At 42.7% G+C, this 19,668-nt stretch overlaps 1 protein-coding gene across 2 annotated transcripts in view; it reads left to right on the plus strand.

The window, feature by feature from the left end:
• Positions 1-1,632: 1,632 nt before the first annotated feature.
• The window catches only part of fam13a (family with sequence similarity 13 member A), a 60,404-nt gene continuing 42,368 nt past the window's right edge, over positions 1,633-19,668 (plus strand). The window contains exons 1-8 of one of the 2 annotated variants that reach the window (XM_052083618.1): positions 1,633-1,915; positions 6,124-6,319; positions 7,633-7,842; positions 9,535-9,712; positions 10,048-10,186; positions 11,255-11,332; positions 14,035-14,234; positions 19,603-19,644. In XM_052083618.1, coding sequence (XP_051939578.1) covers positions 1,889-1,915; positions 6,124-6,319; positions 7,633-7,842; positions 9,535-9,712; positions 10,048-10,186; positions 11,255-11,332; positions 14,035-14,234; positions 19,603-19,644 — 1,070 coding nt within the window. In that variant the 5' untranslated portion in view covers positions 1,633-1,888. The remainder of the gene's footprint in view (positions 1,916-6,123; positions 6,320-7,632; positions 7,843-9,534; positions 9,713-10,047; positions 10,187-11,254; positions 11,333-14,034; positions 14,235-19,602; positions 19,645-19,668) is intronic. The other variant, XM_052083619.1, reaches the window with a different exon arrangement.

Below are 19,668 nucleotides of genomic sequence, written 5' to 3' on the forward strand. Positions count from 1 at the left end.
ATGAATATTAATCATAGTACAGGGCGGCCCGGTAGTCCAGTGGTTAGCACGTCGGCTTCACAGTGCAGAGGTACCGGGTTCGATTCCAGCTACGGCCTCCCTGTGTGGAGTTTGCATGTTCTCCCCGGGCCTGCGTGGGTTTTCTCCGGGTGCTCCGGTTTCCTCCCACATTCCAAAAAATATGCATGGCAGGCTGATTGAACACTCTAAATTGTCCCTAGGTGTGAGTGTGAGTGCGAATGGTTGTTCGTCTCTGTGTGCCCTGCGATTGGCTGGCAACCGATTCAGGGTGTCCCCCGCCTACTGCCCGGAGACAGCTGGGATAGGCTCCAGCACCCCCCGCGACCCTAGTGAGGATCAAGCGGTTAGGAAGATGAATGAATGAATGAATAATCATAGTACAAATTAAATGGCATTTTTAACAGTGTATGCTCACTTTCGAAAGCCGTGTAATTATTTTGTGACATTTTATTTTCCAAACGTATTTAATGATTTAATTAAACGACCATGTATAGTAAGGCGTTTTAGCCCGAAAAAAATGCCATGTATCGTAAGGCATTTTAACAAAACAAAAAAAAAAAAAAACGACCATGTATAGTAAGGCAATTTTAGCTGAAAAAAACGACCATGAATAGTAAGCTGTTTTTAGGTGAAAAAAATGACCATGTTTAGTAAGGCGTTTTTTGCTGAAATAAAGGACCACATATAGTAAGGCATTTTTAGCTGAAAAAAATGACCATGTACAGTAAGGCGTTTTTAGATGAATAAAAACGACCATGGATATGAAGGCGTTTTTAGACGAAAAAAACGTCCATGTACAGGAAGGCGTATATAGACGAAAAAAACGACCATGTACAGTAAGGCGTTTTTAGCCCAAAAAAACCCGACCATGTATAGTAAGGCCTTTTTAGCCAAAAAAAACGACCATGTATAGTAAGGCGTTTTAACCTGAAAAAAAAACGACCATGTATAGTAAGGCGTTCTTAACCGAAAAAAACGACCATGTTTAGTAAGGCGTTTTTATGAGAAGAAAAAAGAAAAAATGGAGAGCGCAACAATTTAATGGACAGAAAAATACCGTTCAAGAGTAAGCTGCATCCCAATTTGGACTTTGTGTTCACTGTTAAATAAAGAAAAGTTGTATGGAGTTATATGTGAGGTTCACAAATTATGACAATAAACATTTTTATAACAGTCGTTTTTGAGACTTTTTTTCATGTGGGTCAAATATGGCTCATGAAAGATGTGGCTTAGTTGAGGTTGAATTCAGGCTGATATCAGGAACCTGTTCTGGCCCAGCGTCGGGCCGGAGTAGGGCCAGATATGGTTTTACAATGCGGCTCAGATCTGGGCCGAATGCGGCCCACATCGTGGATGCCAGACGAGGGCCACTGCAGGACCGTCATTCATTGGGGTATGTGGGCCGAGTGTACGTGCCGCGTCGGCCCCAGAGCTGGGCCAGACCAATTTTGCTGACTGGACATTTTTGAAATTTAACATGACAAAACCCTGCACTTTGTTCTCTGACTGCAAATGCGCATGCGTCTAAGGTTGTGATTCCACAGGACAGCCGAAAGGCCTTTTGAAGTTGGGACCGGCTCACGTGACCACGCCTCTCAGCCAATGGGAGAGCTTTGCTTAGATTCCAGTCCAAGAAGCCCAAGACGAGAGGGAGGAAACGATACAATGAAAATAATGATAAAACTAGCGACAGAACTTTGCCGGCATTTTTGACACACTTCTCTGCTGTTTCGTGTCGCTATGGGGTAACTGAATAGCGCAGTTTGGGGCGAAAATGACATCAATTGTTTGTCAGGAAGTTTACTCCGGACGACTTTGAGGGACGCATTTCTTCGCGCCCCCACCCATCCTCACCTTGCGTCGAAGAATGGGGGCCGGAGCTTTAACCATCTGTGTGAGTAAATTATCCAATTTTTAACGTCCTAAATGAAGTCTTGCGTTACTTTGCGCGGCGGTACTTTCGTACATTGTCGCTGTGGTCTTCTAATGACGTCTAATGAAGTTCCAAATAGCCTTTGTGTACAAAATAAACCTATACAAAAATATTTTTTTCCTCCCGAAAATGCACTTCCAAATGTCAATGGTGAGACGTGACGTCATCAACCAGGGACGAGTAAATGCACATTAAGCGTAGATGTTTTTTTCCCTAAGCATTCTCACTCTGTGACATCACCATAAAGGAGGAACAGGACCACAACTCATGAGCATTAAGTCCTGAGAAAAGTATGCAGTCATCAGGATGCATTGGTACGTCATGTGCATGACAAAGATAGTGGCCATTTTAGTCAATCACAAACCAGAAGAAAGTAAATTTGGGCAAAAGGTGCAATAACAACATTCAGACAGACATGACCAAGTGGCTAAATCTAGCTTATAATTATTTGAATGCTGTTTTTAGATCCTCTTATAAGTTAAAAATGAAAAAATCAAATATAACACCTAACCAAACATGGAGTGTATATATTCCACTTTTCACTATTTGCACGCAAACAGTACTTTAATCCAGGATTCTGCTTCCATTTCAAAGACCTAAAAAAATATAAATACTGAGGGTATTGAAATGAAGAGAAGTGAGTAGGTAAAGATTGCAAAATAAATCCTTCAAGGAAAATAAATTGTTTATTCTTGAATGACCATTCAAATCAGCTGATTTCAACCCATGCATTTCACATACTGAAGAGCCACAAGCAGGCTAGTAGTTGCAATTGCTTTCCTCACAGGGTGGAAAAAAAAGTAAAACTGGCAACAGCTGATGTTATTTGAAAAGGTTAATACAATCACTTGTCACTTTATTGGTATAGGAAATGCCAACAAACAGCCAGCATGTTTAAAAACCAATAACTGTGTCACTATATTGAGAAAGAAAATACCAAGATGTTGTTTAAACATCTATAACTGTGTCACTTTGTTGGCAAGGAAGATTTATGCTGACAACCCACAGATGTTTCCCCTCCTCTGTTTTGTGCTCTTGTTAATAATGTCACCACAAAAGGTGCTTGGAAACTCCACTGTGATACTGGGGTTGATTGCGGAAACATGTTGTGTCAGCGTAGCATCTGCCACCTTCAGAGTCTGCTTTGCAACATATTAAGAAAACCTTTATTAGTCTCGCAATGGAGAAATTCCAGATTCACAGCAGCAAAGTTATGAAAGGAAGAAGTAGAACAACAAAAAAATAGGAGCTGCTGGAAAGGCAGCCACTGTGGCGGCGCCATTTTGAAGTCAAAAATAACAAAAATAACACAAGACAACACATAGGACAGAGACAGTCGTGCAATCTTCACCATATGTGATGAGGTGTGGGGTCGATGGGCATGAGAGGGGGCTTAAGCAGCTGACCCCTGGGTGGGCCACAAGCCACTGTTGTAATCCACAGCAAGGGTTCACTAACTGGTTTGTCCTACCGCTGCCATGGAAACCAAGTATGACGGACTCTAAAGTAGTCTGGTCAACTTTAATGTCTCCGCATCGATTTATTTATGTTTAGGGGGACTTTTGGTTGTTTTTACAGTGATTGACCTATTTTTACACACAAATAAATAAATAAATAAAATAGATTAAGATTAAGATTAAGAAAACCTTTATTAGTCTCGCAATGGAGAAATTCCAGATTCACAGCAGCAAAGTTATGAAAGGAAGAAGTAGAACAACAAAAAAATAGGAGCTGCTGGAAAGGCAGCCACTCTTGCGGCGCCATTTTGAAGTCAAAATAACAAAAAATAACACAAGACAACACATAGGACAGAGACAGTCGTGCAATCTTCACCACTTTTCTGCATACACTTTGTTGTCTGAAGCAGTTATAGATGAAAGAGGAGAGGATCAAAGTGTCCTTTCACCAGTGGATCAGAGACATCATGCTGAAAAATGTGCACACGTCTGCTACAAGCAAAGTTTTGAAAGCAAACACGAAGCTGTAGCGTCCATTGACGAAAAGAGATTAGTTCACTTCTCCTGTCCCACATAATCCGCTTCAAACTCCAAGCCGCGACTCCCAGCTCCAAATCCGCATCGGCACTCCGCGCCAACGCTCCTTTCTTCTCATCGTCGGCTCCTCAAGACCTCCATCCATCCAGCCGCAGACCGTTCAACAGCACCGATCTCTCTGCTGAACAAAGCGGGGCTGTGAAAAAATGCTGCCCATTACAGGCGCAAGACACAAGCGCCCCGGGACTGTTCAGCAACGACAGTCAAATGGCGCCGACATTCCTCCAGTCAAAAACAGTGCTGGTATATCCATGCTGCCGAGAAGGCGCAACCACCAAGCACAGAGTCTCCTCCTTGATGAATGTCGTGGCCAAAAAATGCTGAAAAAGGTCCACATCAAGTCCACACGACGTAACAACAAACACAAAGTGACAAAAGAAACACAAGAACAACAAAAAAAAGCAAGGCTCATGAGAGCACTTGCTGACGGCTGCCTACTCGGGCGCCATCTTGACTATAGGATTATACCATCGGCCTTTTCATTTTGTTGATTTAAGTTATCTGTGTAAACAACGTCTTACAGGTTTTCTTGTTTTTACAGTTTCATATTATAGTAGTGAGCGGCCCGGTGGTCCAGTGGTTAGCGCATCAACCTCACAGTGCAGAGGTCAATTCCAGCTCCGGCCTGTTTCCAGCATGTTCTCCCCGGGTCTACGTGGGTTTTCTCCGGGTACTCCGGTTTCTTCCCACATTCCAAAAACATGCATGGCATGCTGATTGAACACTCTAAATTGTCCCTAGGTATGAGTGTGAGCTTGGATGGTTGTTCGTCTGTGGGTACCCTGCGATTGGCTGTCTGCCCGAAGACTGCTTGGATAGGCTCCAGCATCCCCCCCCCCCCCCCCCGCGACCCATGTGAGGATAAACAGATCAGAAAATGGATGGATGGATATTACAGCAGTTAACTTATTTTTACACTTGAAATAATGTGTGTATAACGCAGTGAATAAGGATTTTTAGCAATGTTTGACACTGGAAGAGATGATTCTTTCCATTGTTTCTATTCTTTATTGCCATATACACACAAATGTATTAATAACATTTCGATAACCGCCCCCAAAAGTCTACATACAAATCAAATCATCATATTGGGAGTCAATGATAACACCACTTAAAAAAGTAACATTCCAAATAAAATAATCATATTAGGAGTAAGCAGTCAGTATCTTTAAAAATCTAAATAATCATCTTGAGAGTCAGCAATAACTGCATTTCAGAAAACATAATTAGCACAATAACTGCTCTCAAGGATTTCACACATGTATACACTTGAATTTTAACATCAAAGTCTGTAGTTTAAAAAATGGCGCATCAGTTCCATGTTGCCGCAAACAACACGCACAGCGAAATAAATAAATTGGCTAAGAGTTCGCTCCTTGCTGTGCGAATGTAAACAAACGTGAGTGGTGTGCTTGTAAAGTGTGTTTGCGCACAGACATGATATGAGGCAAGAAGGACATAGCAGCTGCTGAATGTTTACCTGTGGACGCTATCGTGCTCAGCGATGCTTCTTTGATGGCGTCTTTATATTGCACACTGCATCCGGAGAGTATGTTCACATTTTGTTAGCCTGCAGACGATTTCAGGAGGGAATAAATTCAATTTTCCCGACAAAATTCTACCCATAATTTACAGCAAGAAAAAGCTGATTTGAAATTTCTGCACATTTATTTGGTGCGGAAATCAAGGTGAAAATAAAATGGCTGATATTTTAACAATTGTTTTTACCTTGATGTACTCGAACCATTTACAGCAGTTGTACAAAGTAACACTGGTGTTATTTATTACACATAAATTTAGATCACAAACTTTCTTTTTAGCCTTGGATACATGAAATGAAATTTTTTGTTAAGGACCTGTCATTCCAAACAAAGCAAATCTAGCAAGCGAAATGAACCCCTAATGAGACATTCAGCCACTTCTGCGTGCTTTCAACATCTTTCACCTCCCTCGAGGACTCCTCTTTAGCTATCTGTGTGTGCATCACATTTGAGGTGTTGCATGGTATCCGAGATGTGTCGTAGCAACGCTTCTCCCTGGTCTCCTCTTACCGGCACGCGGGTGCAACATGGCGACGACTAGTTTCTTCTTGATTAACCGTTGTTCTCTGCGCAGCACAACGAGGCAGCGGTGCAGGTCAAGGAGGACATAAAGAAGATGGTGCAGATACCCGTGATGAGACCACGCTCGGTGACGGCCAAGCAAAATCGGTTGTTCGGGGCACCCCTGCCCGAGCTGGTGGAGAGGGGCTTGACGGAGGACGGCGTTCCCCTGGTCGTGCGCAAGATGGTGGAGCACCTACGCGAGCACGGTGAGGCTCGAACACTACCCAGTCATCTTGTTTGAGTTTGAGTTTGTTTATTGAACATAAAACATATACAGTAATAATTTGACAGAAAATAAGGTAGATAAAAAAGTGAAAAGAAAGAAATCAGTCTTCATTCAACACAGTTATTATGTTCAAGGGAGTAGGAAGAAGTAAAAAATTTATCTAGTCTTACCCCGTTATGAGTTTATATCTACTAAATCATTTTTATATCAATCAGAAAAGTAAGAAGAAAGAAGTCTCCACGTTTCAGTGTGACGTGTCCTCAAAAGGGTGGCGGGATGCTGGAGTCTATACCAGTTGACTTTGAGCGGTACGCCCTGGACCAGTCGTCAATCAATTATAGTCAGACAACCCATTCACAATCACAATGATGGGAAATTGTCTCTAAAATAAAAGCAAATGAACCAGGATTTAATATGAAAGACAGTTTATTGATTTACTTCAAATTGAGTTGTTACCGTACGAAACGTTTGACCAACAGTCTTTCGTTATGCCTTCTCTACGCGGCCTGCTCTCCCATTAGGTAATGTAGGCAAATGCAAAGGGCGCCGTGGACTCCGGGGAGCATCAAAAATCTGCTGAAAAGTCACCCCTTAGCAAACGCATTCTTTCTCATGAGTCTTCATCTCAAGTCAAAAGTAAAGAGGAGTCAATTGAAATGAGTGTAAATAATTAAATAAACGAAGAGGAGCAAGGTGAATTAATTTGAAATCAGCATTCCTGTCCCCCGCCTACTGGCCGAAGACAGCTGGGATAGGCTCCAGAACCCCCCGCGACCCTAGTGAGGATCAAGCGGCTCGGAAGATGAATGAATGAATGAATGACAGAATCCTCATCTTTTTGGCTCGAAACACCACCATGATGGATTTGAACATGATGGGCTTAAATGCAAACTTTACGCTTTCATTTAATGCTCGTGTTTGCATCCAAATCGGGGGAACCTTGAAACACTTGAAGCAGTTTGTACGTGAGCTTCCCACTTTTTAAAGGGCCAAAAGCAATAGGAGAATCGTCTGCCATTGGAACAGGTTCCCTTTCCGAGATTTATTTCTGATGTACCTGCTGAGAAAAGCAGCAGGATCAATTCTGAAGTCTTTCTGGAAATTCTCTGCTCATGTTCAGCCCAACGCTTCAGAAGCTTTTATTTGGTGATTCACAGTGCAGATGGACAATGACCCGAGGCACACTACGGACGGAAGCAACCATTTTTTTAAGGCAAAGTTGTAGTCTACTGTTTATGTTTGACCACTAGATGTCAGTAAAAGAAAACAGTCATGGCTGTGACCTCCTCGCAGCACTGCAGCAGGAGGGCTTGTTCCGGGTGAACGGCAACGTGCGTGCAATGGAGGCCCTGCGGCAGCACCTGGAGAGTGATGAGGACGCCGACATCGGCAGCGACGCGGACACGTGCACTGTGGCGAGCCTGCTCAAAAGGTACCTGAGGGACCTCCCCCAAGGCCTGGTGGAGCCTGCCGTCCAAAAAGCGCTGGTGCATTACTACCAAGGTGAGGGGAAGATGTGCTTGATTTGTTTGGTGGGCTTCAATTCATTGCGGACATATCAGACACAACAAGACGAGAGAAGTCGACATTGTGGTCTTCTATAACTGGAATTCTAGTTAATTACCCTTTCAGTTTTTCTTCCATTGATTTATTTTCAATTCATAGCCAAACATTTGTTAGATGTATAAAAACTAAAAAAAAATGTCAGTTTAAATATATTTTTTGTATGATTATTTGATTTCAGTCTATATATTTTTTGGGTTTTTTGTCTCGGTTCTACAGGTTAAAATTTCCGAAAGTTGTTAAAAAAATATGTATGAGAAAATGTTACCAGGGGCGGCCCGGTAGTCCAGTGGTTAGCACGTCGGCTTCACAGTGCAGAGGTACCGGGTTCGATTCCAGCTCCGGCCTCCCTGTGTGGAGTTTGCATGTTCTCCCCGGGCCTGCGTGGGTTTTCTCCGGGTGCTCCGGTTTCCTCCCACATTCCAAAAATATGCATGGCAGGCTGATTGAACACTCTAAATTGTCCCTAGGTGTGAGTGTGAGCGTGGATGGTTGTTCGTCTCTGTGTGCCCTGCGATTGGCTGGCAACCGATTCAGGGTGTCCCCTGCCTACTGCCCGGAGACAGCTGGGAGAGGCTCCAGCACCCCCCGCGACCCGAGTGAGGATCAAGCGGTTAGGAAGATGAATGAATGAATGAATGAATGAAAATGTTACCATGTTTACACACATATATGAATGTGTGTGTGTGTGTTTATGTGTGTGTATATATATATATATCATTTTTTTTTATTTTACAGGTTTTTTTTTAGCAGTAAGCTTGGATAATAACACTTTATGACTTGAATATATTTTTTTTCACACAACCCTTTTTTTCCATTCGGAATAATAAAATGTATGTCTACATTACAAGGCCCCAACCTCTTAATTCTAAATCGTTTATTATTGTATAATGATCCATAAAATTAACACACACATATACACCTACACACACACACACACACACACATGAAGATGCACACCTGACTACACTATACAGTATGTGTGTCATTGGACAAGTTGGGTATGAACCTCCATGCGTGTTTATCCAACTCTGACACGATTGTGTTTCTCGAGTAATACAGTAGTATCAACATATTTGCAGGCTCCTAGCAGCACATGAATGCTCACCTATGCGACTCGGCACAATTTATGAATGGACAAGAGCCATCTTCCCATGCCTGCAGCATTTGGGGGAAAACTATTTTTATTTTATTTTTTTAAGGGACTGAAGAAAAGTCTGCAGAATAAAAATGTCACACAATGAGTCTTGTTCCCTGGATTAAGGTTACGTGAGCCTCTGGGGCACACATGTAAAGGCCGCAGGGAGATTAGTGGTCAGATCACACTGTTTGAAACGGCCTGCAGATCCCCATTCCGATTAGGCCCATTGACATACTTTATGTATGAAGTGACATTTGGACTTCCATGTTGGAGATAAACAAGTGCAACCAGAGACCTCCACGGTGGGCATGCAGGGTCCCTGCAGTCGGTTAACATTGGAAACAATACAAAGTATGATCAAGTACCCACTCTCTATGAGTATTACAGAGTCCGAAATTCCGTTGAAGTACTGTAACATTTTCAATAAAAATTGAGTTTGTCCCACATTGTAATGAGTAGCACATACCTTAACGTCATTTGTGTGTCCTTAGAGTGCGGCGACGAGGCCTCCTGCTCAGGCCTGAGGGAGCAACTGAAGCAGTTACCGGGCGACCACCTGAGCCTGCTGCGTTACCTGTGTCACTTTCTCACACTGGTGGAGAGTAACCAGCAGGACAACCGGATGAACGCCCACAACCTCGCCACGGTATTTGGACCGAGTATCTTCCAGTGAGTGATTAATTTTGTGTAAACCGATCACGGATAGAAATCATTTTGGGGGGGACCGAATTGAGAAATAACAGATATACTATTAAAACAACTCATTATTTTTCCATTTCAAAAATTGTAGCCTATTGAAATTTGCCTGTTTTCAGCTCATTTTTACGGGGTCATCAATGGTCATTGCGCCCCTCTCCTCCCTGCATGTATTTGAAATTCTCTTTCCCATTTGATAAACGTTCCGACCACATCGGCGCTGACATGTGGTCCCTCCACAATGTTGTGTGTCCATGTTTGACCATGTTTATTAACGTCTTTTTTTTTTCTTCCTCCCTGACATCCAGCGTGGCTCCCACGTTCGAGGCCCTCAACGAGCAGAACATCTGCAACAAGATCCTAGTACGGTTCATCCAGAACTACAGCAGCGTATTTGAAGTCGACAAAAAAGACGAAGAAATAGGAGATGACGTCATCCCGTTGAAGGTACGTGCTGATTTGTTGTTTTTGTTTCTGTTGAGAGCAGTACAGCTGACAGCGTCTGATGCCTCTTCAAGCATATGACATCACTCCCGGACTAATTGCCCAGCAAGGCGACGTATGGACAGCCACTTACGTAACCGCGGGTGAAAAATCGATTGCTGTATTGATTGTGGGTGGCGGACGTCTTGTCACGGGAACCTGCGTCTTCCATGTCTATCGACCGCCTTGTTTGGCCTGCAAGAAACAACCAGAACAAACCACCCATCTTAAAAACATCCATTTTAATATATTGTATATACTGTGGAAAACCTCAAAATGCGTGATCCTTAAGCTTTCTCTTGGAGGACAGTGGACCTCTTCAAGACAGATTCTGAAATGGGTGGTCTAATTAGTGATTTTCCATACAATGCATGCGTCATCACCAGAGTATCCGGAAGGCTTTAGCATTGTTGTTTTCTGCCGACATCTCCAGGTCCGTGCGCCCTTCAAATTCCCTCACATAGGCCCTTTTAACACCGACCATGTGACGCGTGCGGCGCGATTAGAGTGACGCGGGCGGACCTGTTTATGGAAAAGCTGTTTTACTGCATGCGCTTGCGGCTTTGCAGATGTTATCAGCTGACTCCGGCAGGGCAAGGTTATTTTCACATGACCCAGTGTTTCAAAGATTTGAATGACTTACTTGAGGGTGCTTCATAGAAATACAGTTCAATATTTTAATATATATCAATGTATATGTTAATTAGGTTTGAAATCAAGGTTTTGTGGGTTGATCGGCGATCAGGAGGTTATTACATGGATCAGATCGATGACATCATTGATAGAGCGGACGAATTATGATTTTATAAAATGCACAATGTCGAACGATTTCAATCCACTTGATCCGATCGGTGGTAAGTCCAGTTTTAATTTTAGAATTCACACCTAGAATACTTGCATTACATTTTGATTAGACAAATTTTTCAAACATAACTTCAAAATAAAATACAAGTGGGGAAAAATATTTTTGATTCATTTCACATTTTGATATAAAATTTTAATCTGTGTTTTTTTGGGGGGCTTCACACACAGGTTGCACATACCGGTAATGATGCAGAACCTCCATTCCAAGCCAACAGCAGCATACCTGAGAAGACACGGAAGAGGAAGGTACAATATACTGTACATCTCATTCATTTAAGGGCTTTACCACTCATCCGCTTCTATTCCTTTCCAAGAGCAACAGTGTTTCCTGCTTTCTTATCTGAAGTTTTTTTTCCCCTGCCTTGCCGCCCATAAACACATTATCATTATGTATCAGGCTTAATCGGATGATGGTCACGTGATTGATGGAAGTGTTTGACAGTGGGAAGCAAAACAACACTTTAATTGAAAGAGAGCAGGGAGCTTTGACACATTCTTCCATTTTGCTTGGGGTAAGAAAAATGTTCCCCAAGAGAAATCACCCATTTCAAGCTCGCCGTAAAACATTTTTGAAAAGGGAATGTTGTAAAAGAGAGTAAAAGGGGGGGGGGGGGGTTCCAATTCAGAATGGGTCCCATGTTGTTTTGTCACCTCAAGAATCAAGAATAAAAAATGTTTTATCTTGGCCTGTTTTGAGGGGGCGGTCCTGTCTCGTGACAATGAGTGACCTTTCCTGCACTATTGCAGAATCATGACATGCATGACAATCATGCAAAATTTATTAAGAAAAAATATCGAGTGAGGAGGAATAAAAGCAAGAGCCTGAAAAGACAATACGAGAATTTTCCCTTGCTGAGGCAGCGCTTCATGGACTTTCGGGAGTTGCGCTCCTTGGCAGCGAAATAATCTGAAGTTGGCGCACGCGGCGGATTCCATTGCCAAGCACAAATCCCCCTCCTCAAAAGCTAAAGAAAAAGCAAAACACAGTCAGTCCTCGTATGTTTCGAAACCCCACTGGTGTGACTTTGAGAGTCAGAAAAGTCAGGACTTGGACAACGTCAGGCGCATATGTTAAAATAAGGAAAAAGATTACACTGGATACAGTTGAATCCCAGAAATTGCTGGCTTTGACCTCCTAAATGATTGATGAGCTCATTAAGCATCACTCATTAACTTACTTCATAAAGGCTGTGTCTCGCACTCAAGGCCAAACATACCCGTGAGTGATTTCCAGGCAATAAAAAATATCTTTTCATATCATTGCTGTTTGATCAGCACTGAGACACACACGCGCGCGCGCGCACACACACACACACACACACACACACACACACACACACACACACACACACACATACCCACACAGACATATCATAATGATCTGAACATCCTCTGAGTTGCGATGCCCCTACCATTAAGTTGAGGTCGTCGCAGTATCATTATAATATTAGATTATTATTACAGGAATATACATTTCTTTAAGTAAACACAAGCAGTCATTTTTATGACCTATTGTATTTTACTTCCTCATCTAGTGGCTGGGGAGTGTTTATTTACTCAACTGGAAAAGTGTATCGGACACCTCTTAGGTCACACGTGGCAAAATCAAGCCAGGACCGCAACATCCTTTTATGTGCCCGACAAAGCAAATTATATGCATCGACTTCATGTTTTTCTTGCTAAAATTCCAAAATTGGAAATGTTGAGATAATGCAAGCATTTTGGGGTTCCCAATACCTGTTTTATAATTAACTAGCTGGTTCGCCGCCCTCCGGGCGGCTCATCAGCTAGTTCCTGCGGAAGGCTGGTAAGGTGGTGGTTCGCCGCCCTCCGGGCGGCTCATCAGCTAGTTCCTGCGGAAGGCTGGTAAGGTGGGCCTTCGGCCCACAAAAGTGTTGTTGCTTGGTTCAACTTTTTGTTCATCTTCATTGCTTATCGCGAAAATAAAGAGATGTTTAGCTCTACTAAATAACTAACAATTACATTGCAATGCTTGTGGGTAGACAACATTTTTTCGCTAAGATGCCCGCGCGATCGTAGTGAGCCACTGCCTGAGCGGCGCAGTGGCGGCGCGCAGCGGCGCGGTGAAGTAGGTACGTTTTGAAAAGGGACAGACGGAAGGACAGACCGCGTGCGGGACGACGCGCGATATATACCGGTATATAAGATGGAATAATATTTTTTACAAACAGTTTTGACCGATGTCTGAAAACTAGTTATTCATCAATTTGTTGTGTAAGTGTAATATGAGGCGATCATATATTTATTTTAATTCGTAGTCCGAATGGCCTTCCGAAAAGAAACCCTAACTAGGATGCTACCATGACAAAAATATGTCGTCATCGTTTGACATCCTTTGTATTTTATAGATTTTTTTTATTTCTTTGTTTTGTATAAATATTTTATTTTTAGGATAAAAATAATCCCATTTATTTTAGTAAAAAAAGGGTAACCGGATAGGCCGATGGGAGGCATTCAACGATGCCCTGCTGATAATTGGCTTTTAACAAAACCCACCGCATCAAGGGCTTCTGCGGCTGACGTTGGCCATGACATCAGAAGCATCTCGTGTCCGAGTCCCACATTTGAACGGACATTTCGCCGTGCTTGATGATGCAGAGGTGTCGATGTCGCAACATGGCCGCGGTCAGGTTACAATTCTTCGCCGAGAACACAATCGGCGGGTCATTCCAACTCTACCCGCTCCGGGTCGGCACGGTAAACTAAATATCAATCAGACTTTTTTTTTAATTCATTGATTTGTTTTATGGTTTCACCTGCGTCTTTAATTACTTGCCGCCCTCTGCGGCAATCCTTGAATGCATGTTTTATTGTAACCTGCGCGTGTGATATCAGATGGGCAGCACACAAATATAAACGGCATATCACTGGCCGCACATAGTGACTCGCCTTTCCCGTCACTTTTCTCTTGTGGTCGTATAAAACAGGTGAGGAACGCCAAAACTGACAGGGATGCCCTCCAAGCGCCCACCTGTGCCGGCCGCCCGGCGCCACTGCCCCACGGCCGGGGGTCTTTCGGTGCACCGATAATGGTGCCTTTAAGGAGCGCCAGCCCCACCGAGGTGATGGCGATGACTCGTGGAGATACCCCAGCCCCTGCCTGTTTCCATGGCAACCTGGATGTTAGGTAAGATGATGTTTTCCGTAGGATACAAATAAAACTACAAATACCCCATCCATCCATCCATTTTCCGATACGCGTTATCCTCACAAGGGTCGCGGGGGGTGCTGGAGTCGGTCACACCCTGAACCGGTTGCGAGCCAATCGCAGGGCACACAGAGACGAACAACCATCCATGCCCACACTCACACCTAGGGAAAATTTTTTGGAGTGTTCAATCAGCCTGCCACGCATGTTTTTGGAATGTGGGAGGAAACCGGAGTATCCGGAGAAAACCCACGCAGTCCCGGGGAGAACATGCAAACTCCACTAACCACTGGCACACCGGGCCGCCCACGACAAATAATGTTTAAGACAAAAATATATATATAACAGATATACTTTTTATACGATTTATATTTTATGTTGTGAAACGCATAAAATCGGTGATTCTTGGATTTGGGTAACAAATATATTGTTACTGGTCAAAAGCAAGTTTGCAAGATGGCCTAATGTGTCTCTGAACATATTTTTGTCTTTCGTTTTTTTTTTTAAATCTGGCACATCCGGTTTTTGAGATGAGTCTTGTTGCTGACAGACTTGTAGTGTTGTCAGACTATCTGGTAGTCTGACATGCGTGAACGGCGTGATCGACAGAAATGTGGTGCAGTTTTCAGAAGGCCTCGCAGCACCTCTTCAAAGTTGTGCTGTTTTAATATTGACTGTAGGGGGCATGGGGTGAAAGGTGAGTGTTTGACAGTAATCAGGAATCTAAAGCCTGAACCCCACGGCCTTGAGCCTGAGGCATGCACACAAGCCTATTATAAGCATCTGAAACTGAGACCGTGTCGGTGCCTTTCACGCAGAACTGCAACGCGGTGGAAAGAGACGGCTTTGATGGGCTGTGTCAAAGGGGGTATTGATTTACTTGCATTGAGACTACCTCAGAATCAGGGAAATAGACTGGGCGACTTCATTTCCTCGTGCTATGGCCATACATTTTAGACACAAAAGTGATGTGGGGGGAAAAAAAAAAAGCTGTCTTTGAAAAACACGTGTGGAAGTAGCTTCAGAAGTTAGGCACATAAAGTCCCTTTTTCAAACATGCAGACAGAACCGCATAATGGAGATGAAGACAACCTGTGAATTTACTGCATTCTAAGGTGGTGACCAAACTCGTGTGTAAAGTGATTGGAAAGATTCTGCAACCAGGGTGTGAAATTTAAAACTTGACCCATATTTCTCCCACCCTAATGTGTTGAAAGGACAGACCATTTTTAACAATGCTAATGAGGGACCACATCAGACCTTGCACTTCCGAACCAGCTCTATGGCAAAAAAAGCCATTTTAACACGTGTGCATAAAAATGAACATTCAAGGATGGCAGAAAATTGCTGAACAGCAAACAGACATGAAGTGCAAGAATTCGTTTCATTTTTTTACCCTACAAAAATCAACTCACTCAAAATTTTAATATTATTGAGGTACTTATATTAGTCCTGTATGTCATTTCAAATCTGCCCTCCCCCCCAAAAAGCCATGTATTGTATTGGGCATGATAAGATCGACTGCTAGCGCATCTAAGCTATGACTTCCATTGTGTAACGAAAGGGGATATTACATCTTCAAATTATATAGTGGAACCCCAACATTTGCGTAGGACAGGGACTGAGTGAAACACTTTTGTGTTGGGGGGGGGGGGGGGGGGGGGACAACAAACTTGGAAAGAAAATCTGGAAATAAGTGGCCACCAAACCGTGAGTATTTGATTGTCCACTGCAGTGTGTGTACCGGTGTATATTTTTTAAATTTAATTAATTGAGGGCCAACCTTGCAGTCTGCCAGTTGTTACGTTCAAATGGCTCTGCATAAAATGCACCTGACACTCCACTACAGTATGTCAATTAGGATCTCTCTGCAAGAGGCTTCTGAGAAGTCTTGGCTTTGCCATGACATCACTCAGCCTCAATAATCAATATTACAATTGAAACCAACTTCCAGTTCCAAAACAATTTTATCCCTTCAATGACCCGTAAACATATAAAAACACACTTTTTAAACGTATTGTAAATGTATTGGAAAAGCGAAACTTATTTTCTTTATAAACTGCACATAAAATGCTGTTCCGGTATTGATAGTGAAGTAGTAGTGCTGTGTGCTGTCCACGCCGAAAGATCAGGAATTACAACGGCCGCTTAACTTCCTCCTTCCTCAATCATATAACATCCAGGAAGTTGAATCTTCTCGTAAAAATGGTCATGACCAGAGCAGATCAAGTCCAAAAACTTGCTGGATGCAAACCCCCATAAGTTTAGTGTTTAAATTTAGCGTATTGTGGGCCTGAACGCATTCTTGGTAAATGGCTTGGCGGTCTCACCTCCACCCGAAATATGACACCACGCTCACTGACCGCACGTGAGCCAACATAGCCACGTCATGTGAACCTACCGCGCTCTCGTTCGCATGCAGGGCGATGCATGCTGGCTTTTGTGTGCGGTTGCAGTGGTCCGCGGGATGGCCGTTATGCAATTGACGCGTTCTCAGAAGTGCCTTTGGAGCTGGGTGGGAGTGAGGAAAGTCGCGCTGAGGTGCGAGGGTGAGTGGCGATGGCGTTGCTGGCAAGGTTGTCAGGGGAAGACTTATCCGACCCCCCCCCCCCCCCCCCCCATCTGACTGCACTGAAGACGGAGTTGGAAAATTTCCTCTTTCCTAAAGTACACTTTTTTTTCGGTGAACCTAATGTAACACCGAAGACAATTTTAGTCTTCCACAAACTTAATGTATTTATTTAGTGAGTGCCACAAACCTCTAGAGTACGTTTTGCGCAACACCGAAAAAATGTTTTTGTAATGGAAGATACATTGGACTCTTCAAAAAAAAAAAAACGAACATACGTTTTGATAACAAGACTGCATTGTCAATGTTTTGTGAAAGATTGAAGATGATTTACAGTCTTCAATGTGTCAACCATATGTGTTTTTTTAATGTGTAGTTTAGGGCCTGACGTATGGATTTTTTTGAGGCCGATGTCAATTCCGATATTTGGCAGGATAAAATTATGATAACTGATTAAAGTGCAGATAAGTTATTATTATCCATCCTTTTTTTTAACCTGTTTATCCTCACAAGGGTCGCGGGCGTGCTGGATCCTATCCAAGTCGTCTTCGGGCAGCACATTTGTCTGTTCACAATACTTTGTCCGTTAGTATTTAACTTTACAGCACACAGGAAAATTGGCAAAAAATCTGCCTCTTTTGCTGGGCGGGGAAGAGCGGGGGCGTTTCAGTGAATCAACGTCACTATCTTTGTGTTATGTTGTAATGTTACTGTGTGAAAATAATCTTAATAAAATAAAATCAAATCAAGGTCAAGTAAATACGACTACTAAGGCTGTTTGCAAACGAGCCACTATCACCCGATTCGTCGGTCAGACCCTAATGTATAGTATATTATTTATTCATTTCAATGTTGTTTTTGTAAAAATCCTGGACAATTGAATCTTCAACAAACTGAATGCGTTTGTGTTAACGCTGGAGACATTTTAAGCTCTTGAACAAACGTGAGCGTACATATTTTCGTAAACAGTTGAGTCTCTGTTTAGTGTCGGTGCTTTGAAGCACTGAAGACAACGTTAGCCATCAGTTAACAAACTCGTGTCTTTAGTCAATCTTAGCGAATCGTTGGCCATGTAGCATCATTGCTTTTGTCATTTTTCAATATTTTGGTAAGACAAAGAAGAATTTTTAGAACATGCATTGCTATTTTCTTTTTCTTTTTTTGTAACCAGATGGGTGAACAAGTAAGTGAAAGGAACAAGACCCAATCAGAATCAGAATCATCTTTATTGGCCAAGTATGTAGAACACACAAGGAATTTGTCTCCGGTATAACACGCTGCATTAGTATCATCATAAACAAGGACATGACAAATAAGTATGGAAGGACATTTCGTAACGTAAGTGAACCGTAGTGCGGTGGTACCACCCTGTGAGAAAATGTCCAAAGTATCAAGCAGAGCTAAAGTGATCAGTGGTAGAATACAACAACAATGATTTCTCGTTTTCCCCCAAAATTTAAAAATGACTTCGGTAATTGTGCTAATGAGCCGACAATATGTGTTTTGTAGACGACAAAGAATTTTGCACGTTTCGTGAAACTAAAGTCAAAAGTACAAAACAGCAGCAACTCTCGATGGCCTGGCTCGTTCTGGGTAATTTGCCGTCCAGCTGTAATGACCAAATTGTTTCTGTGCAGCCCCACAAAGTATGTTGTTATCCCAACAGTAAGGTAGTAGGTAAGCTGGATTTCCTCTATTTTGCAATGCACGACAGCAACGACAGCTCATATTTTAATACGCTTGCCAGACTGTGAAAACACCAGCGCGGAACACGGGAGCGGCGGTACAATTACAAAAATCCTAAAGGAATGGGCCATGTCTCTTACGCTTTGTGTTGTTCCCAAATACTTCTGAACTTCACTGAACTTTGGCCCATTTTGCTCTCTGCCCAACTAGAAACCTAAATCCTTTGTTTTGAATGTTCAATGTGCTGCCCGCCTGCCCCTTACGGGAGGACGCATGGTGGCCAGTCACGTACCAAAAACACATCAGGGTAACACTCAAATTAAAACCCTTGCAAGGAAAAAATAAAAACCTCTGAAACTTGGTGTGATGCCATAAGGCTGATGTTTATTTGAACATTGATTTTCTGTTTCCTGCTCCTAATTTAACCCGATACATGGCAGCAGAACCATTAACCTCAGTATTGGCTGTTATTTCGATGAATGAAATAAGGGCTGTTTGGGTTTGAGTAGTAAGTAAAATATGAAAATAAAATTTAAGATAAAGGGGTATGGTTATTGATGACTTGACAAATATGTTGTGGATCTTTAAAACTTTTAAAATCTGACTGTCAAAATAATATTACAAAATTGATGAAGAGAAAAAATAAATAAATACCGGTAAATAAAAATGCCCACAGTAAAGTTCGGCGATTAATTGCATGGTACTTTTCTCACTTTTGGCATTACAAGGCAATGCCATCAGCTAATTTGATAAGGTGATCCGTTGAGTCCTGCACCGGTTTGTGTTCAGTGTTATTTTGCCCCTTGTGACTTTTCAAGGAAGTAAACACAGCATTCAAGTCAGATTTTTGGAGAAACAATGCGGGCGATTATGACATTTCCTCCTGCCGGTGATCAGCTACGAAAATGTTAAGCAACAAGCTCGGCATGCCCTGGCCGTGGCGCTCAAGTAGTTGCGTAATTTAACCATGCACTGCTTGCCTGGCTTCAATCCAGCCGGCACCAGCAGCACTGTGTAGGCTCACCGTAATCAACCCAGACAGCTTCCAGTCACAGCAAAGCTAACCGATTCTATTTGTCTTTTATGTTTTAGCGCCCAGGAAGATGAGAGGCCAATATCTCCTTTCTACATGAGGTAGGCCCTGTCAGAAAAGTTATT

The sequence above is a fragment of the Hippocampus zosterae genome, chromosome 13 (genome assembly GCF_025434085.1).
Source record: "Hippocampus zosterae strain Florida chromosome 13, ASM2543408v3, whole genome shotgun sequence".
In the NCBI taxonomy this organism is placed as follows: Eukaryota; Metazoa; Chordata; class Actinopteri; order Syngnathiformes; family Syngnathidae; genus Hippocampus; species Hippocampus zosterae.